The sequence below is a fragment of the Theropithecus gelada genome, chromosome 6 (genome assembly GCF_003255815.1).
Source record: "Theropithecus gelada isolate Dixy chromosome 6, Tgel_1.0, whole genome shotgun sequence".
Lineage (NCBI taxonomy): Eukaryota > Metazoa > Chordata > Mammalia > Primates > Cercopithecidae > Theropithecus > Theropithecus gelada.
The window spans coordinates 98,144,421-98,169,524 of NC_037673.1; the positions used below are offsets into that span (position 1 = coordinate 98,144,421).

At 37.3% G+C, this 25,104-nt stretch overlaps 1 protein-coding gene across 1 annotated transcript in view; it reads right to left on the bottom strand.

Annotated features, from left to right (window-relative positions):
* SLCO6A1 (solute carrier organic anion transporter family member 6A1) overlaps positions 1-25,104 on the bottom strand; it is a 140,454-nt gene that overhangs the window by 41,802 nt on the left and 73,548 nt on the right. The window contains exon 8 of the mRNA XM_025389405.1: positions 9,759-9,954. Within this exon, the coding sequence (XP_025245190.1) occupies positions 9,759-9,954 (196 nt within the window). The remainder of the gene's footprint in view (positions 1-9,758; positions 9,955-25,104) is intronic.

Below are 25,104 nucleotides of genomic sequence, written 5' to 3' on the forward strand. Positions count from 1 at the left end.
AGTAATTGCTGATGACACAAACAAATGGAAAAACTTTCCATGCTCATGGATCAGAAGAATTAATCTTGTTAAAATGATTTTACTGCCCAAAGCAATCTACATATTCAATAAAATCCCTATCAAAATATCAGCATCATTTTTTATAGAATTTTTTAAATTCTAAAATGCACATACAAGCAAAACTAGAAGCCCAAATAGCAAATGTAATTCTAAGCAAAAGGAACAAAATTGGAGGTATCACATTATTCAATTTCAAATTACACTTTAAGGCTACAGTAGGCCGGGCGTGGTGGCTCAAGCCTGTAATCCCAGCACTTTGGGAGGCCAAGACGGGCGGATCACGAGGTCAGGAGACCGAGACTATCCTGGCTAACACGGTGAAACTCCGTCTTACTAAAAAATACAAAAAACTAGCCGGGCGAGGTGGCAGGCGCCTGTAGTCCCAGCTACTCGGGAGGCTGAGGCAGGAGAATGGCGTGAACCCGGGAGGCGGAGCTTGCAGTGAGCTGAGATCCGGCCACTACACTCCAGCCTGGGTGACGGAGCGAGACTCTATCTCAAAAAAAAAAAAAAAAAAAAAAAGGCTACAGTAACCAAAACAGCATTGTACTGGTATAAAAATAGACCTATATATCAATGAAATAGAACAGAAAACCCAGAAGAAAAGCCACATATTTACTGCCAACTGATCTTTGACAAAGTTAACTGGGACATACATTTGGGGAAAGGACACCCTTTTCAATATATGATGCTGGGAAAATTGGATTGTTATGTATAAGAGAATGAAAATGGACCCACCCCTGTCTGTCACCCTATACAAAAAGCACTCAACATGGGTTAAAGACTCAAATAGAAGTCTCTAAACTCTAGAAATACCAGAAGAAAACATAGGAAAAATTCTTCCAGACATTGGTCTAGGCAAAGAATTCATGATTGATACCTCAAAAGCACCAGCAACCAAACAAAAATACACAAATGGGACTTAATTAAACTAAAAAGCTTTTGCACAGCAAAAGATATAACCCACAGAGTGAACAAACAACCTGCAGTTTGGGAGAAAATATTTTCAAACTATCCATCCAACAGAGACTAATATCCAGAATATATAAGGAACTCAAACAGCTAAACAAAAATCCCCACAAATAATTTCACTGAAAGGGGGCAAATGACATGAATAGACATTTTTCAAAAGAAAACAAAAACAGCCAACAGGTGTATGATAAATGCTCAACATCATTAATCATCAAACAAATGCAAATTCAAACTACAATAAAGTATGATCTTACTCTAGTCAGAATGGCTATTTTTAAAAAGTTAAAAAATAACAGATGTTAGCAAAGATATGGAGAAAAGGAAATGCTTCTACACTGTTGGTGGGAATGTAAATTAGTACAACTTCTATGAAAAACAGTATGAAGTTTTCTCAAAAACTAAAAAATATAACTACCATTCAATCTAGTAGTCTCACTATTGGGTAACTAACGAAAGAAAAATAAAACAATATATCAAAAAGATATCTGCATTTATTTATAGCAGTAATATTCACAATAGCAAAGATGGAATCATCCTAAATATCCATCAACAGATGATTGAATTAAAAAATGTGAGATATATATATATACACACACACATATATACACACACATTGAATAGTATTTAGTCGTAAGAATGAAATAATGTCTTTTATGGCAACATGGATGAAATGGGAAGTCATTATCTTAAGTGAAACAAGTCAGATACAGACAGACAAATAGCACTTGTTCTCACTCATAAGTGGGAGCTAAAACTTGTGTACCCATAATTGTAGAGAGTGGAATGATAGACCATGGAGACTCAGAAGGGTAAGGAGGTGAGAGGGTGATAGATAATGAGAAATTACTTAATGGGTATAATGTATGTTATTTGGGTGATAGACACACTAAAAGCCCTGACTTGACCACTTATATCACCTATGCATGTAACAAAATTGCAATCATACCCCATAAACTTATGCAAATGAAAAATATATTAAAAATGTACTGAGACTTGTTTTGCAACCTGGAATATGCTCCAACTTGGTAACCATTACATGCACGCATGAATAAAGTGTATATTGTTATGTGGGCCATTTCTACAAATGTCGGTTAGGACAATTGGCAGTATTGTTCAAACCAGAATTTTTTGATCTGCATCTGACCACTGATTTCTTTGGTCTACTTTTTCTATTTATTGTTGAGTCTTCTATTCATTATCTGACTATAGCTATAAATGTCTTCATTTCTCCTTGCAATGTACACATTTTTGCTCTATATGCAGTTAATATATATTTAGAATTGTTATGTATTCCTGATGAATTGGTCATTTTATCATTATGTAATGATCTTCTTTATTCCTGCTAATATTCTTTGCTCTCAAAACTACTTGATCTGGTATTATACTCCAGCTTTCTTTTGATTGTTGTTAATAAGATACATCTTTTCCCATTCTTTTCTGCTTAATATACTACTATCTATATTTGAAATACATTTATGAAATGCAGCATATACAGTTCGGTCTTCTTTTTTTTTTTTTTTCAAAATAAAGATTATCTCCCTTTTAACTGATGTTCAGCTATGTACATTTAATGTGATTACTAATACGGTTAGGGTTAAATCTACCCTCTTTTTGTTTCCCATTTGTCCTCTCTCTTTGTTCACTTTTTCCTCTTTTTCTGCCTAATTTGGGATTAAATATCTATTTTTTAATAATTTCATTTTAACTATGTTAATTTATTTGTTGTGACTCTCTTATTTTAGTGATTGTTTCAAGATTTATAGTATACATTTTTAACTTAACACAGTCTACCAACATGTGCTATTACGGCATTTCATGTAAACCCATATTACATGTTTTTCTGTTTTAAATAATTATTTTCAAAGAGACTTAAATAATAATTTTAAAAATGTATGTTTATCCACATAGTTAACATTTTTATTGTTCTTCTTTCCTTTATGAGGATTCATATTTACGTCTGGTATCATTTCATTTCTGACTGAAAGACTTCGTTTAACATTTTATGTAGTGTAGGTCAGCAGTTCAAGACCAGCCTGGCCAACATGGTGAAACCCCGTCTCTACTAAAAATACAAAAATTAGCTGGGTGTGGTGGAGGTTACATGCCTGTAATCCCAGCTACTATGAGGCTGAGGTGGGAGGACCACTTGAACCTGGAAGGTGGAGGTTGCAGTGGGCCGAGATTGTGCCACTGCACTCCAGCTTGGGTGACAAGAGCAAAACTCCGTTAAAAAAAAAAAAACTTACTTTTTTTGTCTAAAATTATTTCTCAATTTTTTGACAGATATTCTGGCTTGATATAAAATTACAGGTGATTTGTCTTTTTAGGACTTTAAAAATATTCCACTGTCTTCTTACCTGCATTTGTTTCTGATAAAAATATGCCATTACCCTTATCTCTGAACCTTCATACATAAAGTATTTTTCCTGCTTTTGCTAATTTTAATATTTTCTTTGTATCACTTATTTTGCATAATTTGATTATTATGTGTTATGGTATAATTTTTTTTATTATAAAGCAAGACTCTTTATCATTATAAATCAATCATAGGCAATCAGAATTATCCAAATCAGTAGCTGTACATAGGACTCTCTAATAGTCAACTGTCATAAATCATTTTGAAGAATGAAGAATACATTTCTCGCTAGATAGTTTACATGCTGTTTTGCTGTTTACGTAATGTGTGGTGTCTCAATAATATCATAGGCAATACACATATAGTGTAAACACTTTCATAATTAAAAATAGTAGAAATTCTGGCCGGGTGCGGTGGCTCACGCCTGTGATCCCAGCACTTTGGGAGGCCGAGGCGGGTGGATCACAAGGTCAAGAGATCGAGACCTATCTGGCCAACATGGTGAAACCCTGTCTTTAGTAAAAAAAAAAAATACAAAAATTAGCCGGGTGTGGTGGCAGGCTGTAGTCCCAGCTACTTGGGAGGCTGAGGCAAGAGAATCCCCTGAACAGGGAGGTGGAGGTTATAGTGAGCCAAGATTGTGCCACTGCAGTCCAATCTGGCGACAGAGTGAGACTCCGTCTCTAATAATAATAATAATAATAATAATAATAATAAAAGAAATTCTAATGTTCATCTAATTAATAAGTGACCAATTTAAAAATAGACATTAATGCAAAATGCATTTATGTGAAACAAGACAAAGCCTGTAACCACATTTTTTATTAGTTAGAAGTGTGGTGGCCGGGCATGGTGGCTCATGCCTGTATTCCCAGCACTTCGGGAGGCTGAGGCAGGCAGATCAAGAGGTAAGGAGATCGAGACATGGTGAAACCCTGTCTCTACTAAAAAAACAAAAACAAAAACAAAACCAAAAAAGGACAAATTAATCTGGTGTGGTGGCAGGCACCTGTAGTCCCAGCTACTCGGGAGGCTGAGATAGGAGAATTGCTTGAACCCAGGAGATGGAGGGTGGAGGTTGCAGTGAGCCGAGATCATGCCACTGCATTCCAGCCTGAGTGACAGAGCAAGACTGTCTCACTAAAAAAAAAAAAAAAAAAGTGTGGCAGAAATGTTGGTTGGACAATAGTTGGGAGTCATCTATGGTTCCTAGGAATTATTAATTAGTCTAATCTAGTAAAGCTTCCAAACACTCCTTGACATACTTCTATTATTTAAAAATCTAGTTTATATACTTACGTTTTTATTAAAATATATTAATGTCTGTGGTGACATGTATTGGGCAAATTAACTAAAAATTTAGAGACTAATTCCTCTAACTCAATAATCTTTCCAGTAGCACAGATAATACATGATTTACAATTATGTAATGAAAGTTCATCTCAAAACACCAACATTATCACTCTAACATCATTGCTGTCTGATTAGAGTACAACCTGCATTGTTATTGCTTTAACTGAAAATCAATTTCTCAATCATTGAATTACATAAAGCCCTGAGAGGGATCATACTTATTATCTCTGTCTTCAATTTGCTAGAGTTTCCTGGGCTGTCAGTTCATCTAGATTTAGAGTAAATGTTAAATGCAGTAGTTAATCTCTAAACTGTTAGGAGATGTGGCTGCTGAGATATCGTCAGACACAATTCCTTTTTCCTATCTCCATTGTTTTGAAGTGGGGAAGGGGACTAAATCTTGGTTGGTGTAGAGCCAATTTGTCTTTATTTTGAGAAAAGAAATGAAAACAGAGTTCCTATATCACTGTCGTAATATAAATATATGAACAAAATAGTAAAAGGCCTAAGAAATGTTCAAAATACTACGTGTAAACCTCTTTCCTTATGAAGGACAAAAATGTCTCATAATTCTTTAATGGAGAATGAATAAGAGAATTCATAATTATCTTATTAGTTCTGATGAAGCTATGAAGCCTTGCCAATGAATTTCCTTCCAATAAATAATTTCCCATTTATTTGCAGAGATTTAGCTGAGACTCTCCAGGTTCACAGTCTTTAGGATCCACCTCATCTTTCGAGTTGCGGCCACGCTGTTTCTAGACGTCTTCCAGGTAATGGTTGAACATATTCAAGATTAATGCCTGCATATTGCTTCCCAAAATGAAACTCCTAGAATGGATAAATTTTTCTTCCAAAATCCTCTGTTGGATTGGCAATGCTTTGGTCAGATATGAAACATAGCCTGAGGCTTTCCCTGTCCAATTCTATTTCCTCCCTACTCTCTGTTTATAAGTGTCAGATCTGTTTCATGATCCTAAGGCTTTGCCTACCCAATTCTTTTTTTTTTTTTTTTTTTATTTTAAGTTCTAGGGTACATGTGCATAATGTGCAGGTTTGTTACATATGTATACTTGTACCATGTTGGTGTGCTGCACCCATCAACTTGTCAGTACCCATCAACTCGTCATTTACATCAGGTATAACTCCCAATGCAATCCCTCCCCCCTCCCCCCTCCCCATAATAGGCCCCGGATTGTGATGTTCCCCTTCCCGAATCCAAGTGATCTCATTGTTCACTTCCCACCTATGAGTGAGAACATGCAGTGTTTGGTTTTCTGTCCTTGTGATAGTTTGCTGAGAATGATGGTTTCCAGCTGCATCCATGTCCCTACAAACGACACAAACTCATCCTTTTTTATGGCTGTATAGTATTCCATGGTGTATATGTGCCACATTTTCATAATCCAGTTTGTCACTGATGAACATTTGGGTTGATTCCAAGTCTTTGCTATTGTGAATAGTGCCACAATGAACATACGTGTGCATGTGTCTTTATAGCAGCATGATTTATAATCCTTTGGGTATATACCTAGTAATGGGATAGCTGGGTCAAATGGTGTTTCCAGTTCTAGATCCTTGAGGAATCACCACGCTGTCTTCCACAATGGTTGAACTAGTTTACAGTCCCACCAACAGTGTAAAAGCATTCCAATTTCTCCACATCCTCTCCAGCACCTGTTGTTTCCTGACTTTTTAATGACTGCCATTCTAACTGGTGTGAGATGGTATCTCATTGGGGTTTTTATTTGCATTTGTCTGATGGCCAGTGATGATGAGCATTTTTTCATGTGTCCGTTGGCTGTATACATGTCTTCTTTTGAGAAATGTCTGTTCATATCCCTTGCCCACTTTTTGATGGGGTTGCTTTTTTCTTGTAAATTTGTTTGAGTTCTTTACACAACAAAAAAAGAGAATTTTAGACCAATATCCCTGATGAACATTGATGCAAAAATCCTCAAAACAATACTGGCAAACTGAATCCAGCAGCACATCAAAAAGCTTATGCACCATTATCAAGTGGGCTTCATCCCTGGGATGCAAGGCTGGTTCAACATATGCAAATCAATAAACGTAATCCAGCATATAAACAGAAACAAAGACAAAAACCACATGATCATCTCAATAGATGCAGAAAAGGCCTTTGACAAAATTCAACAGCCCTTCATGCTAAAAATGCTCAATAAATTTGGTATTGATGGAACATATCTCAAAATAATAAGAGCTATTTATGACAAACCTACAGCCAATATCATTGAATGGGTAAAAACTGGAAGCATTCCCTTTGAAAACTGGCACAAGACAGGGATGCCCTCTCTCACCACTCCTATTCAACATAGTGTTGGAAGTTCTGGCTAGGGCAATCAGGCAAGAGAAAGAAATCAAGGGTATTCAGTTAGGAAAAGATGAAGTCAAATTGTCCCTGTTTGCAGATGACATGATTGTATATTTAGAAAACCCCATCATCTCAGCCCCAAATCTCCTTAAGCTGATAAGAAACTTCAGCAAAGTCTCAGGATGCAAAATTAATGGCAAAAATCACAAGCATTCTTATACACCAGTAACAGACAAACAGAGAGCCAAATCATGAATGAACTTTCATTCACAATTGCTTCAAAGAGAATAAAATACCTAGGAATCCAACTTACAAGGGATGTAAAGGACCTCTTCAAGGAACACTACAAACCACTGCTCAGTAAAATAAAGGAGGACACAAACAAATGGAAGAACATATCATGCTCATGGATAGGAAGAATCAATATCGTGATAATGGCCATACTGCCCAAGGTAATTTATAGATTTAATGCCATCCCCATCAAACTACCCATGAGTTTCTTCACAGAATTGGAAAAAAACTGCTTTAAAGTTCATATGGAACCAAAAAAGAGCCCGCATTGCCAAGACAATCCTAAGTCAAAAGAAGAAAACTGGAGGCATCACGCTACCTGACTTCAAACTATACTACAAGGCTACAGTAACCAAAACAGCATGGTACTGGTACCAAAATAGAGATATAGACCAATGGAACAGAACAGAGTCCTCAGAAATAATACCACACATCCACAGCCATCTGATCTTGGACAAACCTGAGAAAAACAAGAAATGGGGAAAGGAGTCCCTATTTAATAAATGGTGCTGGGAAAATTGGCTAGCCATAAGTAGAAAGCTGAAACTGGATCCTTTCCTTACTCCTTATATGAAAATTAATTCAAGATGGATTAGAGACTTAAATGTTAGACCTAATACCATAAAAACCCTAGAAGAAAACCTAGGTAATACCATTCAAGACATAGGAATGGGCAAGGACTTCATGTCTAAAATACCAAAAGCAACGGCAACAAAAGCCAAAATTGACAAATGGGATCTAATTAAACTAAAGAGCTTCTGCACAGCAAAAGAAACTACCATCAGAGTGAATAGGCAACCTACAGAATGGGAGAAAATTTTGCAATCTACTCATCTGACAAAGGGCTAATATCCAGAACATACAAAGAACTATGGTGTAATTTTTTTCATGTTTCTTGTACCAAAGTTTTGCTGAGTTTTTAACATGTTTATAGTTTATTTTTACATGAAATTTGAAAAATTTTGGCCATAATATCTTGAAATATTTTTCTTTCTCCAGATGCCCTCCTTTGGGGACTTCAGTTACACATAAAATGGCCACCTGAAGTTGTTCAATTCATTGACGTTTTGTTTATTTTTGTTAATTCTATTTTCTCTCCATTTTCTGTTGGATAATTATTGCTACTGATATGAAGTTCACTTATCATTTATATTTTATAGCTTTGGATCATATTATCTCTCTATGACACAGCTTGTTGGCTGACCACACTAACCCAATAAGCAACCAAATTAACTCCTGGCCAGGTCATAGTACTTTAGAAAGGCCCCTATTCCTAGATCCTAGCTTTACACAGATGTTAATTGAGAACCAGGATTTACCAGGATTCCTTCACCCAGCACGCTCTAAACTTTATCTCCTATCTACAGAGCATCATAATATGGCTGGAATTCTTCCCTGATTTTCATGGGATTTTTGCTTGATTTTAGCCTCCTAGCTTCATAATATAGCAAATTTCTTGAGTTATAAGCTGGTAGAGTGTTGCATCATTTGTTTACCTTTCTCTTCTCTCTGATACCATGGCCTATGTCCTAATTTTTTCCTCTTTAGACTAATATGTTATTAAAATTCTTGTAATCTTACTAGATGCTTTCGCCCAAACTCTACATCCAAATTCTCAGCTTCCTGCCAATATCCAGAATCAGCAAATACCCTCAGGGAAAAAGTGGCTGCAAAAAGTTGCCCCTCCTCTCCATGGTTTGCCTTTTCCCAGGATTTTGGCCTTTAAATTCCTAGTTGCCTAAATAACTCTTTGATTCCTTTTACCAAATATTTTAAGACTGTATTCAGCTTTTCTAGTTATTCTCAGTGGGAAGATTGATCTGCCATAAGCTAATCCATTATTGCCGGAAGTAGAAGTCTTAAACTCTTATTTTACTTGTTCAGTGCTTTGGTTTCCAATTCCAGTTTTGTTCTTTAGTATTTAATATCAAGCTCTGCCTAGTTCTTTGAATTTTGGCACGTTTAGCTTAAAGGAGATATTACCCATACATACCTTCAGATGAACTTTAGTTCCATTATTTGATGTCTGTAAGAAGGCAGACAAACCAATTCAGAAACACAAGGTAAGATTGGCTTTGCACAGACAGTTAGTACTGTCTCCTAGTTGCTACTCACTCTAATAAAAAACTTTATTTCTAGGTTCTGAACCTCTTCAATGTGTTTTTTCTTCATTACTTTATGAATGCATAAACAGTCATATAAAAAGATACCATTACAATATTTGTGCCTTACTATGAAAGTTTAAACTGTACTTTATATTTCTTGTATGTGTTCAATAATTCCAATAATTATATGAACATGGAAGGGTTTCTAGATAGATAATTATTAATTGCCTGAGGAATATGCTGTAGGATTTTGATGTAAAAGTCTAATATACAAGATTACATTTACCCATCATAATCTTCATTGATCCCAGCAAACTGCAGTGGATTACAGCGTACAAAAGTAATAAACATGAGCAGTATAAGTGATATCACAGATGTAGCCATTATAAATCTCATAAGGGCTTTACAAGACATTTCTAATGTGGAAGCAATGATACCTCCCAGAAGCTGGCCAAGTGCACCTCCTGGAATTAAAACAAGTCCTAAAGAAAAGGAGGAGAAAAACACAATTAAAAAGAATCAGCTGTTAGTACAGATAATACATACATTGATACAATTTCCTTTGCTCTAAACATATAGCAAACATGTATTTAAAATAAAAGACAGAAAATGTACAGTTATGCTAAGTATCTTGGCAAACCCGAACCTTAATAGAAACAAAAACCTGTCAGTAGGACTGAAGCCATAGGCCTACTGACTTTAGGGCAGTGATGGTGAAGTTTTGGTCCTTTATAGTAATGTTATCAAGGACAAATCGTTCCATGCAAAACAGAAGATGAGAGCTATCTTATTGAGAGCTATTATTAACAAGCTTCCTGGATTTATAGCTTATCACAACAGACAGGATTATACTGACAAAAGTTCACAGAGATTTGTTAACAAGAATTGAACCAAGCCACCCATTAGTTCTACAAATGGACGTCCCATATTAATAATCTCACAATAAAGTGGGATGCTACAAGAACCATTATAAGACACTGTTTTCTATTCAAGAGTAAGGAATTAGAAACAAGTAAGCAAAAGAAAGAGGAAAAGGAGGGGGAGGAGAAGGAGGAGGAGGAGGAGGAGGAGAAATATAGTCAGAAAATAATCAGATGAGATAGCACAGCAAATTCATACATTGATGCAATTCCCTGTAATCCAAATATATAATAATGTTAGATCTAAATATGAATTTAACAATAAAAACATAGGATTAAAAACAAAATAAATCCCATTAACACTAGACTAAATTTATAAAAGTGCCTGACAAAGACTTGAAAATAAACAATTTTAGAATGCTTAGAAGGATAAATGACATAAAGAGCTCCAGTCGGCAGCTCTCAGAGACCAACGCAGAAGGCGAATGATTTCGGCATTTCCAACTGAGGTACCTGGTTCATCTCACCTGGACTCATTAGACAGTGGGTGTAGCCCATGGAGGCTGAGCAGAAGCAGGGTGGGGAATCACCTCACCCAAGAAGCAGAAGGGACTGGGGAACTCCCTCCCCTATCCAAGTGAAGTTGTGAGGGACTGTGCCATGAGGCACTGTGCCGTGAGGGATGGTGCTATCCAGCCCAGACACTATGCTTTTCCCATGATTTTGGCAACCCGCAGATAAGGAGATTCCCTCGGGTGCCTACACCACCAGAGCCCTGGGTTTCAAGCACAAAACTGCCATTTGGGCAGACAATGAGCTAGCTGCAGGAGTTTTTTTTTTTTTTTTTTCCACACCCCAGTGACACCTGGAACCCCAGTGTGACAGAACTGTTCACTCCCCTGGAAAGGGGGCTGAAGTCAGAGAGCCAAATGGTCTTGCTCAGCAGGTCCCACTCCCATGGAGCCCAGAAAGCTAAGATCCACTAGCTTGAAATTCTTGCTGCAAGCACAGCAGTCTGAAGTCAACCTAAGATGCTCGAGCTTTGTGGGGGGAGGGGCATCTGCCATTACTGAGGCTTGAGTACGCAGTTTTCCCCTCACAGTGTAAACAGAGCCGATGGGAAATTTGGACTGGTGGAACCCACCAGAGTGGGGCAAAGCCAGACTGCCTCTCTTGATTCCTCCTCACTGGGCAGGGCATCCTTGAAAGAAAGGCAGCAGCCTCAGTCTGGAGCTTATAGATAAAACTCCCATCTCCCTGGGACAGAGCACCTGGGGGAAGGGGTAGCTGTGGGTGCAGCTTCAGCAGACTTACACAGTCCTGTCTGCTGCCTCTGAAGAGAGCAGCAGATCTCCTAGCACAGTGCTCAAGCTCCACTAAGGGAATGACTGCTTCCTCAAGTGGGTCCCTGACTCCCATGCCTCTTGACTGGAAGACACCTCCCAGCAGGGGTCAGCAGACACTTCATACAAGAGAGCTCCTGCTGGCATTTGGCAGGTGTCCCTCTGGGACAAAGTTTCCAGAAAAGGAGCAGACAGCAATCTCTGCTGCTCTGCGGTCTCCACTGGTGATACCCAAGCAAACAGGGTCTGGAGTGTACCTCCAGCAAACTCCAGCAGACCTGTAGAAGAGGAGACTTACTATTAGAAGAAAAACTAACAAACAGAAAGCAATAACATCAACATCAACAAAAAAGATGCCCACACAAAAACCCTATCCAAAGGTCATCAGCATCAAAGATCAAAGGTAGATAAACCTACAAAGATGAGGAAAAACCAGTGCAAAAAGTCTGAAAATTCCCCAAACCAGAATGCCTCTTCTCCTCCAAAGGATCACAACTCCTCACCAGCAAGGGAACACCAACGGACAAAAAATGAGTTTCACGAATTGACAGAAGTAAGCTTCAGAAGGTGGGTAATAACAAACTCCTCTGAGCTAAAGAAGCATGTTCTAACCCAATGCAAGGAAGCTGAAAACCCTGATAAATGGTTACAGGAGCTGTAACTGAATAATTAGTTTAGAGAAGAACATAAATGATGTGATGGAGCTGAAAAACACAGCATGAGAACTTTGTGAAGCATATACAAATAACAATAGCTGAATTGATTAAGTGGAAGAAGGATATCAGAGGTTGAAGAACAACTTAATGATATAAAGCATGAAGACAAGATTAGAGAAAAAAGAATAAAAAGGAATGAATGCCTCAAAGAAATATGGGACTATATGGAAAGACCAAACCTATGACTGGTGTACCTGAAAGCGATGGAGAGAATGAGTCCAAGTTGGAACAGACACTTCAGGATATTATCCAAGAAAACTTCCCCAACCTAGCAAGACAGGCCAACATTCAAATTCAGGAAATACAGAGAACACCACTAAGATACTCCATGAGAAGAGCAACCCCAAGACACATAATTGCCAGATTCATCAAGGTTGAAACAAAGCAAAAAATGTTAAGGTAGCTAGAGAGAAAGGTCAGATTACCTACCATGGGAAGCCCATTAGACTAAGAGCAGATCTCTCTGCAGAAACCTACAAGCCAGAAGAGAGTGGAGGCTAATATTCAACATTCTTAAAGAAAAGAATTTTCAATCCAGAATTTCATATCCAGCCAAACTAAGCTTCATAAGTGAAGGAGAAATAAAATTCTTTACAGACAAGCAAATGCTGAAGGATTTTGTCACCACCAGGCCCGCCTTCCAAGAGCTCCTGCAGGAAGCACTAAATATGGGAAGGAAAAACTGGTACCAGCCACTTCAGAAACACCCAAATATAATGACCAACAACACTACGAAGAAACTCCATCAACTAATGTGCAAAAAACCAGCTAGCATTATGATGACAGGATCAAATTCACACATAACAATATTAACCTTAAATTTAAATGGGCTAAATACCCAAAGTTTTTAAAAGACACTGAATGGCAAAATGGATAACGAGTCAAGATCCATCAGTGTGCTGTATTCAGGAGACCCATCTCATGAGCAAAGACACACATAGGTTCAAAATAAAGGGATAGAGGAATATATTTACCAAGCAAATGGAAAGAAAAAAAAAAAAGCAGTGGTTACAAACCTAGTCTCTGAATAAACAGACTTTAAACCAACAAAGATTAAAAAAGGCAAAGAAGGGCATTACATATTGGTAAAGGGATCAATGCAACAAGAACTAACTATCCTAAATATATATGCACCCAATACAAGAGCACACAGATTCATAAAGCAAGTTCTTAGAGACCTACAAAGAGACTCAGACTCCCACACAATAATAGTGGGACACTTTAACACCCCACTGCCAATATTAGACAGATCAACCAGATAGAAAATTAACGAGGATATTCAGGAATTGAACTCAGCTCTGGACCAAGCTGATCTAATAGACAACTACAGAACTCTTCACCCCAAATCATTAGAATATGCATTATTCTCAGCACCACATAGCCCGTATCTAAAATTGACCACATAACTAGAAGTAAAACACTCCTCAGCAAATGCAAAAGAATGGAAATCATAACAGTCTCTCAGACCAAAGTGCAACCAAATTAGAACTCAGGATTAGGCCGGGCGCAGTGGCTCACGCCTGTAATCTCAGCACTTTGGGAGGCCAAGGCGGGCAGATCACAAGGTCAGGAGATCGAGACCGTCCTGGCTAACTCGGTGAAACCCCGTCTCTACTAAAAATACAAAAAATTAGCTGGGCGTGCTGGCAGGCGCCTGCAGTCCCAGCTACTTGGAGGCTGAGGCAGGAGAATGGCCTGAACCGGGGGGGCGGAGCTTGCAGTGAGCCTAGATCGCGCCATTGCACTCCAGCCTGGGTGACAGAGTGAGACTCCGTCAAGAAACTCACTCAAAACTGCATAACTATAACTGCACCAAAACTGAACAACCTGCTCCTTATTGACTACTGGGTAAATAACAAAATTAAGGCAGAAATAGATAAGTTCTTTAAAACCAATAAGAAGAAAGACAGGGTACCAGAATGTTTGGGACACAGCTAAAGCAGTGTTTAGAGAAAAATTTATAGCACTAAATGCCCAAAGGAGAAAGTGCGAAAGATCTAAAATTGACACCCCAACATCACAATTAAAAGAACTAGAGAAGCAAGAGCAAACAAGTTCAAAAGCTAGCAGAAGACAAGAAATAACTAAGATCAGAACAGAACTGAAGGAGACAGAGACATGAAAAGCCCTTCAAAAAATCAGTGAATCAAGAAGCTAGTTTTTTGAAAAGATTAACAAACTAGATAGACCGCTAGCCAGACTAGTAAAAAAGAAAAGAGGGAAGAATCAAATAGACACAATAAAAAATTATAAAAAGGTGTCACTACTGATCTAACAAAAATGCAGACTACTGTCAGAGAGTACCATAAACACTTCCATGCAAATAAAGTAGAAAATCGAGAATAAATGGATAAATTACTGGACACATACACCCTCCCAAGATTAAACCAGGAAGAAGTCAAATCCCTGAATAGGCCAGTAACAAGTTCTGAAAATGAGGCAGTAATTAGTAGCCTACCAATGAAAAAAAGCACAGGATCAGATGGATTGACAGCCAAACTCTACAAGAGGTACAAACAAGAGCTGGTACCATTCCTTCTGAAACTATTCCAAACAATATAAAAATAGGGACTCCTCCCTAACTGAGTTTAGGAGGCCAGCACCATCCTGATACCGAAACGTGGCATAGACACAACAACAAAGAAATTTCAGACCAATATCCCTGATGAACAGTGTTGCGAAAATCCTGGCACATCGAATCAAGCAGCACACTAGAAAGCTTATCCACCATAATCAAGTCACCTTCATCCCTGGGATGCAAGACTGGTTCAACATACACAAATCAATAAACGTAATCCATCACAAAAACAGAACCAATGACAAAAACCACATGATTATCTCAATAGATGCAGAAAATCCCTTCAATAAAATTTAACACCCCTTCATGCTAAAAGCATTCAATAAACTAGGTATTGATGGAGCACATCTCAAAATAATAAGAGTTATTTATGATAAACCCACAGCCAATATCATACCGAATGGGCAAAAGCAGGAAGCATTCCCTTTGAAAACTGGCACAAGACAAGGATGCCCTCTTGCACCACTCCTATGCAGCATAGTATTGGAAGTTCTGGCCAGGGTGATCAGGCAAGAGAAAGAAATAAAGTGTATTCAAATAGGAAGAGAGGAAGTCAAGTTGTTTCTGTTTGCAGATGACATGATTGTATATTTAGAAAACCCCATCGTCTGAGCCCAAAATCTCCTTAAGAGGATAAGGAACTTCGGCAAAGTCTCAGGATACAAAATAAATGTGCAAAAATCACACGCATCTGTATACACCATTAATAGACAAACAAAGTACCAAATCATGAGTGAACTCCCATTCACAATTGCTACAAAGAGAATAAAATACCTAGGAATACAACTTACAAGGGATGTGAAGAACTTCTTCAAGGAGAATTACAAACCACTGCTCAAGGAAATAAGAGAGGACAGAAACAAATGGAAAAACATTCCATGCTCATGGATAGGAAGAATCAATATTGTGAAAATGGCCATACTGTCAAAGTAATTTATAGATTTAAGCTATTCCCATCAAACTGCCATTGACTTCATTCACAGAATTAGAAAAAACTCCTTTAAACTTCATGTGGAAACAAAAAGAGCACATATAGCCAAGACAATCCTAAGCCAATTGAACAAAACTGGAAGCATCACGGAACATGACTTCAAACTATCCTACAAGGCTACAGTAACCAAAACAGCATGGTACTGGTACCAAAACAGATATATAGGCCAATGGAACAGAACAAAGGACTCAGAAATAACACCAAACATCTACAACAATCTGGTCTTCAACAAACCTGATGAAAACAAGCAGTGGGGAAATGATTCCCAATTTTATAAATGGTACTGGGAAAATTGACTAGCCATATGCAGAAAACTGAAACTGGACCCCTTCCTTACACATTATACAAAAATTAACTCAAGATTTATATAAGACTTAAATATAAAACCTAAAACCATAAAAACCCTATAAGAAAACCCAGGCAATACCATTCAGCACATAGGCATGGGCAAAGACTTTATGACTAAAACACCAAAAGCAAAGGCAATAAAAACCAAAATTGACAAATGGAATCTAATTAAACTAAAGAATTTCTGCACAGCAAAAGAAACTATCATCAGAGTGAACAGTCAACCTACAGAATGGGAGAAAATTTTTGCAATCTATCCATCTGACAAAGGGTTAATATCCAGACTCTGTAAGGAACTTAAAGAAATTTACAAGAAAAAACAAACAACACCATCAAAAACTGGGCAAAGGATAAGAACAGACATTTCTCAAAAGAAGACATTTATGTGGTCAACAAACATATGAAAAAAAGCTCATAATGACTGGTTATTAGAGCAATACAAATCAAAACCACAATGAGATACCATCTCACGCCAGTTAGAAAGGCAATCATTAAAAAGTCAGGAAACAACAGATGCTGGCGAGGCTGTGGAGAAATAGAAATGCTTTTACACTGTTGGTGGGAGTGTAAATTAGTTCAACCATTGTGGAAGATGGTGTGGTGCTTCCTCAAGGGTCTAGAACCAGAAATACTATTTGACTCAGCAATCCCATTACTGCATATATATCCAAAGGATTATAAATCATTCTACTATAGAGACACATACACATGTATGTTTATTGCAGCACTACTTACAATAGCAAAGACTTGGAAGCAACCCAAATGCCCATCAATGATAGACTGGATAAAGAAAATGCGGCACATATACACCATGGACTACTATGTACCCATAAAGAAGATTGAGTTTACGTCTTTTGCAGGGACTTGGATGAAGCTGGAAACCATCATTCTCAGCAAACTAACATAGGAACAGGAAACCAAACATCACATATTCTTACTCATAAGTGGGAGTTGAACAATGACATAAAAATGAAAGTGTTGATATAAATAAAGAAGAAAAATAAAAAGAGGAGATAATAAAAAAGTGAATAAAAAATAAGAAACCTGGATATTAAAAATATAATTCTTAAAAACTCAAATCTCAGGATAACCTTCAGAGTAGAGACAATTACAAGCAAATTGATAAATTGGAAAAGAACACTGTGTTATTATAGTGTGTATTAAAAAAAGATAAAAGAGTGAGAGAAGGGCCAGGCGCGGTGGCTCACGCCGGTAATCCCAGCACTTTGGGAGGCTGAAGTGGGTGGATAACGAAGTCAGGAGATTGAGACCATCCTGGCTAATGTGGTGAAACACCGTTTCTACTAAAAATACAAAAAATTAGCCGGGTGTGGTGGCGGGCGCCTGTAGTCCCAGTTACTCGGGAGGCTGAGGCAGGAGAATGGCATGAACCCGGGAGGCAGAGCCTGCAGTGAGCCGAGATGGCACCACTGCACTCCAGCCCAGGTGACAGAGCCAGACTCCATCTCAAAAAAAAAAAAAAAAAAAAAAAAAAAGACAGAGAGAAGAATAACCAAAACAAGCAAAAGACAATGAGTACAGGGGAGAAACCTGGCAAATGCTACCTCAGCCAGGTAATCAAAGTCAAATTCAAAAGCAGTTACTCACATGGATAGTATATTCCCTTGATATGATGTTTTGAAAATGATACTTTACCTCTGGGTGTTCCTTTAAAAAACTAAAAGCCCAGTCTAATCATGATAAAAACATTGGGCAATTTTCTATAGTGGGACATCTTACAGAAAAACTGGCCAGTACTCCTAATAACTGTAAGGTCATCAAAAACAAGGAAAGACTGAGAAATTGTCATAGCCAAGAGAACTTCAAAGAGACATGACAACTAACTATAGTGTAGTATCTTGAATGAGATCCTGGGACAGAAAAAGGACATTAGGTAAAAATTGAAAAAAAAATCTGCACAAACTATTGACTTTAGTTAGTAATATTGTATTAATTTTGGTTCATTAATTATGACAAATCTACCATGCTAATATAAGATGTTTATAAAAGGGGAAACTGAGTGTACAGCATACGGAAACTCTCTGTGTATATATAAATATATATACATATATATATATTTAGAGAGAGAGAGAGAGAGACAGAGTCTTGCTCTGTCACTAGGTTGGAGTGCAGTGGCACGGTATTGGCTCACTGCAACCTCTGCCTCCCAGTTTCAAGCTATTCTCCTGCCTTAGCCTGCCGAGTAGCTGGGATTACAGGCGTGCCCCACTGTACCACCATACTAATTTTTGTATTTTTAGTAGAGATTGGGTTTTGCCTTGTTGGCCAGGCTGCTCTTGAACTCCTGACAAGTGATTCACCCACCTCAGCCTCCCAAAGTGCTGAGATGACAAGCATGAACCACCACACCTGGCCAGAAATTCTTTATATTATCTTCTGTCTTCAAGATATTTCTGTAAATCTAAAATTGCTCAAAAAATAGTTCTTGAAAAAAAGATAATAAAAATAAATAAGCTCCACAAAAAGGTTTATAGCAGTTGTGAAAAAAGCAATACAAGTAATACCAGAAAAACAATGTTTGAAAAATTTTAGCTGAGGATAAAAAATTTACATAATTAATGAAATTTTAGCCTGGGAAATAAATGTACACTCCAACTACTGAGAAGCAATAAAAAAGTCACCCTTACAGATAAGAAGGTAGGAAATCTTCATAACATCAAGAATAAAGAAAAAAATTGCATAAGCTGCTAAAGGACATATTACTTTCATTTTAGGTTCAGGGATACATATGCAGGTTGTTATATAGGTAAATGTGTCACGAAGGTTTGTTATACAGATTATCTCATCACCCAGGTACAAAGCTTAGTACCCAATAGTTATTTTTCTGATTATCTCCATCCTACCACCTCCCACCCTCAGGTAGGCTTCTGTGTCTGTTGTTCTCTTTGTGTCTATGGGTTTTTATTTAGCTTCCATGTCTCTGCTATTGTGAATAGTGCTAGGATGAACATATGTGTGCATGTGTTTTTCTGATAGAAAAATGTATATTCCTTTGTGTATATATCCAGTAATGAGATTGCTGCATCAAATGGTAGTTTTGTCTTTAGCTCTTTGAGGGATCACCACACTGTTTTCCACAGTGGTTGAACTAATTTACACTCCCACCAACAGTGTATAAACATTCCCTTTTCTCTTCAACCTCGTCAGCACTTGTTATGTTTTGACTTTTTAGTAATAGCCATTCTGAATGGTGTGAGATGGTATCTCGTTGTGGTTTGGATTTGCATTTCTCTAATGATAAGTAATACTGAGGTTTTTTTTCATGTGACTGTTGGCCACATGTATGTCTTCTTTTGAGAAGTGTCTGTTTATGTCCTATACCTCCTTTATTATGGGACTTTCTTTTTCTTCTAAGTTTGTTTAAGCTCCTTATAGATGCTGGATTTTAGACCTTTGTCAGATGCTTACCTTGGAAATATTTTCTCCCATTCTGTAGATTGTCTGGTTTACTCTGTTGATAGCTTTTTTGCTGTGTAGACGCTCATAAGTTTAATTAGATCCCATTTGTAAATTTTTACTTTTGTTGCAATGGCTTTTGGAGTTTTTGTCCTAAAATCTTTGCCAGTTCCTACGTGCAGAATGGTATTCCCGAGGTTTTCTTCTAGGGTTTTTATAGTTTTGGGTTTTACATTTAAGTCTTTAATGCATCTCGAGTTGATTTTTTTGTATACGTATAAAGAGGGAGTCCAGTTTCAACCTTCTGCATATGGCCTGCCAGTTATACCAGCACAATTTACTGAATAGGGAGTCCTTTCTTCATTGCTTGTTTTACTCAGGTTTCTTGAAGATCGGATGGTTGTAGGTGTATGACCTTACTTCTGGGCTCTCTATTCTTTTCCATTGGTCTATGTGTCTGTTTTTGTACCAGTATGATGCTGTTTTGGTTACTGTACTATAGTCTGAAGTTGGGTAGCGTGTTGCCTCCAGCTTTGTTTTTTGCTTAGGATTGTGTTGGCTATTCGAGCTCTTTTTGGATCCATATGAATTTTAAAATAGTCTTTATCTAGTTATGTGAAGAACTGCATTGGTAGTTTAATAGGAATAGCATTGAATCTGTAAACTGCTTTGGGCAGTGTGGCCATTTTTAACGACATTGATTCTTCCCATTCATAAGCATGGGATGTTTTCCCATTTGTTTGTGTCATCTCTTATTTCTTTGAGCAGTGTTTTGCAATTTATTGTAAAGATCTGTAAATTCCCTGGTTAGCTGTATTCCTAGGTATTTAAGTCATTTTTGTGGAAACTGTGAATAGAATTGCATTTCTAATTTGGCTCTCAGCTGGCTGTTGTTGGCGTATAGAAATATTATTGATTTTTGTATGTTGATTTTGTATCTGAAACTTTGCTGATGTTGTTTATCAGCTTAAGAAGCTTTTAGGCCAAGATTATGGGGTTTTCTAGATATATAATCATGTTGTTTGCAAACAGGGATAGTTTGGTTTCCTCTCTTTTTATGTGGATGCCCTTTCTTTCTTTCTTTTGCCTGATTGTTCTGGCCAGGACTTCTAATATTATGTCGAATAGGAATGGTGAGAGGGGCATCCTTGTTCTGATTTTCAAGGTGAATGCTTCCAGCTTTCCCCCCTTCAGTATAATGTTGGCTGTCGGCTTGTCATAGATGGCTCTTATTATTTTTAGGTATGTTCCTTCAATACCTAGTTTGTTGAGAGTTTTAAACATGAAGGGATGTTGAATTTTATTGAAAGTCATTTTTTCATCTACTGAGATGATCATGTGGTTTTGACTTTAGTTCTATTTATGTGAAAAATCATGTTTATTAACTTGTGTATGTTTAACCAACCTTGAATTAGAGGAATAAATCCTACTTAATCATGGTGGATTAGCTTTTGATGTACAGCTGGATTCATTTGCTAGTGTGTATTGAAGATTTTTACATATATGTTCATCAAGGATATTGGCCTGAATTTTTTTTGTTATTGTTGTTGAGTCTCTTCCAGGTTTTGGAATCAGGATGATTCTGGCCTCATAGAATGAGATGGGGAGGAGTCTTCCCTCCTCAATTTGTTGGAATAGTTTTGGTAGTAATGATACCAGCTCTTCTTTGTACATTTGGTAGAGTTTGACTGTGAATCCATCTAATCCTGGGCTTTTTGGTTTGTAGGCTATTTATTGCTGTTTCAGTTTTGGAGCTCATTATTGGTCTGTTCAGGAACTTAATTTTCCTAGTTCAGTCTTGAGAGGCTTTATGTGTCCAGGAATTTATTCATTTTTTCTAGATTTTCTAGTTCATGTTTGTAAAGGTGCTCATAGGAGTCTCTGATTGTTATTTGTGTTTCTGTGGGGTCAGTGGTAATATCCTTTCTATCACTTCTGATTGTGTTTATTTGGATCTTCTCTCTTTTCTTCTTTGTCTAGGTAATAGTCTATCTTATTTTCAAAAAATCAACTATTGGATTCATTCTTTTGAATTTTTTTTGTGTCTCCATCTCCTTCAGTTCATCTCTGATTTGGTTATTTCTTGTCTTCTTCTAGTTTTAGAATTGGTTTGCTGTTACTTCTCTAGCCTTTTTGTTGTGATGTTAGTTTTTAAATTGAGGTTTTTCTAACTTTTTGATGTGAGCATGTGGTGTTATACATTTCCCTCTTCATACTGCCTTAGCTATATCCCAGAGATTCTGGTGTTTTATATCTCTGTTCTCATTCTACCTTAATTTCATTACTTACCCAAAAGTCATTCAGGGTGGGTCATTTAATTTCCACTTAATTGTATGGTTCTGAGCAATTTACTTAGTTTGATTTCTATTTTCATTGTGCTGTGATCCAAGAGAGTGGTTAGTATGATTTCAGTCATTTTACATTTGCTGAGAATTGTTTTATATCTGATTTTGTGGTTGATTTTAGAGTGTGTGCCATGTGGCAATGAGAAGAATGTATAGTCATGTGTTTTTTGGTGAAGATGTCTGTTGGTGCCTCTCAGGTCTGTTGGTGTAGTGTTGAGTTCACGTCTTGAACATCTTTGTTAATTTTCTGCCTTGATAACCTTTCTAACACTGTCAGTGAGGTGTTGAAGTCTTCCACTATTATTTGGTGGGAGTCTAAGGCTCTTTGAAGGTCTCTAAGAATTTAATTTATAAATCTGGTTGTTTCTGTGTTGAATGCATATATATTCAGGATAGTTAGGTCTTCTCATTGAATTGAACCTTTCACCATTATGTAATGCCCCTCTTTGTTTTTTAAAATATTTGTTTATTTAAAGTTTGTTTTATCTGAAATTAGAATTGCAACCTCTTCTTTTTTCGTTCATTTTCCCCTTCAGTTTCCATTTGCTTGGTAGATTTTTCTTCATCTATTTTTGAGTCTAGTAGTGTAATTGTATGTGAGACGCATTTCTTGAAGACAGCATATCATTGGGTCTTGCTTCTCTATTTGGCTTGCCACTCTTTCTTTCCATTGGGGCATTTAGCCCATTTACATTCAAGGTCACTACTGCTATATGCGGATTTGATCCTGTCATCATGTTGTTAGCTGTTTATTATGCTGACTTGTTTGCATAATTGCTTTATACTGTCAATGGTTTACATACTTAAGTGCATTTTTGTAGTGACTGGTAATGATCTTTCCTTTCCATATTTAGTGCTTTTTTTAGGAGCTCTTGTAAGGCAGGTCTGGTGGTAAAAACCTTCCTCACAATTTTCTTGCTTGAAAATGATTTTATTTCTACTTCACTTATAAAGCTTAGTTTGGTTGGGTATGGATTTCTTGACTGGAATTTATTTTCTTTAAGAATGCTGAACATATGCCCCCAGTCTCTTCTGGCTTGTAGGGTTTCTGCTGAGAGGTCTGCCGTTTCTGCTAAGAGGTCTCGCTTATAGGGTTTCTGCTGATAGGTCTGCTAATAAGCTTCCCTTTGTAGGTGGCCTGACTTTTCTCTCTAGATGCCTTTAACATTTTTTTTTTTTTTTCATTTTGACCTTGGAGAATCTGATGGTTATGTCTTAGGGACGATCTTTTTGTGAAGTACTTTGTGAGGGTTCTCTGCATTTTCTAAATTTGAATGTTGGCCTCTCTACATAGGTTGTGAAAGTTCTCATAGATGATATCCTGAAATATGTTTTGTAAGTTGCTTCCATCCTCCCTATCTCTTTCAGGGATGATCATGAATTGTAGATTTGGTCTCTTTACATAATTGCATATTTTTGTTCATTTTGTTTGTTTCTTTTTATTCTTTTCTCTTTAATGTTTTCTTTCTGTCTTGTTTCAGAAACCCAATCTTCAAACTCTGAGATTATTTCTTCAGCTTGATCTATCCTGTTAATACTTGTGATTGCATTTTGAAATTCTCATAGTGTGTTTTTATCTCTATCAAGTCAGTTATGTTCTTTTCTATACTGGCTACTTTGTCTTCCAGATCCTGTATACTTTGTGATTCCTAGCTTCCTTAGAATGAGTTTCAATGTTCCCCTGAATCTTGATTTTTGTTCTTATCCATATTCTGAATTCTATTTCAGTAATTTCAGCCATCTAAGGCTGGTTAAGGTCCCTTGCTGGAGAACTAGTGAGGTTGTTTGAAGGAAAGAAGACCTTATGGCCTTTTGAGTTGTCAGAGTTCTTGTGCTGTTTCTTTTTTATCTTTGTGGGCTGATGCTCCTTTAATCCTTGAAGTTCTTGTCCTTTGGATTTTTTTTTTTTATTCTATTTGATGACCTTGAGGGTTTGTTTGTGGTAGAAGGTGGGTTCATTCAACTGACTTTGTTTCTGGAAGATTTTAGAAGGCAAAGGATCAGCTCAGAACTCCTGGACTGTGTGGCCTAACTCCAGGGGACCAGTATTGGGCACTGGCTTTGTTCTCTGGCTCCTCAAGCTAGAAACATGCTGTGCTGGAGGGGTCAAGGTGCCCCTGGACTGCTGGTCACAGCACTCCAATGGATGGTGGCAGCCAAAGCACTTTGTAGGGCAGTGGCAATGGGATCCATCCTGTTTGCACACACCAGCAACAGCAGCAGTGACAGCATGGCAGAGTGCATGCTTTTTGACTGTGGCAGGGTGCTAGCAAGTACTGGGGTGCTGGCCTCCATGGGGGAGCTAGTGAGGTTGTTTGGAGGAAAGAAGACATTCCAGCTTTTTGAGTTGTCATAATTCTTGTGTTCTTCAAAGGATACAATATTTAAAATTATTATAGTTGCACAAGCTTCTCTTTTGGTTAGCATTTGCATCTTTTGCCTATCCTTTCACTTTCAACCTTTTCATGTTCCCTTATTTAAGGAGTGCCTCTTGTTAGTAACATATATTGAAACTTTTTCCCAATCTGACATTCTTTAGACTATTTATATTTAACATAGTCTAAAGAATTAATATATTAATTAATTAATATATTAATAAATATATATACTAATATATTTATTGGGTGAAAACTTTCTGTATATCCTGCAAGCAGAAGCACTGACTGCTTTGTTCCGAACTATCTTTTCAAGGATATTTACACGATGAGTAGCCTTGGATAATAAGGATAATATTTTCACTTACAGCAGAGGAAAACTTTGCTTAGAATTTTGGAAGACAGAGAGAGTGTCCCCTCTGGACAATCTCTATCAAGTATAATGTCTCCCTCTGGAGCCAAAGACAAACATAATTACTGCCTACTGTAAAAGACTTGGGTTCCCTAACCTCAAGATTTCTTTCATGTAATGCAACTCATTTTGTGTACAGATGTCACCTGGAGTCCTTTCACATCACCCTTTGGAAATTGGAGCTCAGAAACCTAGCAGGAACTCTCATTATTGCTATTGCTGTGAGTCATAAACTTTATTTCATCTC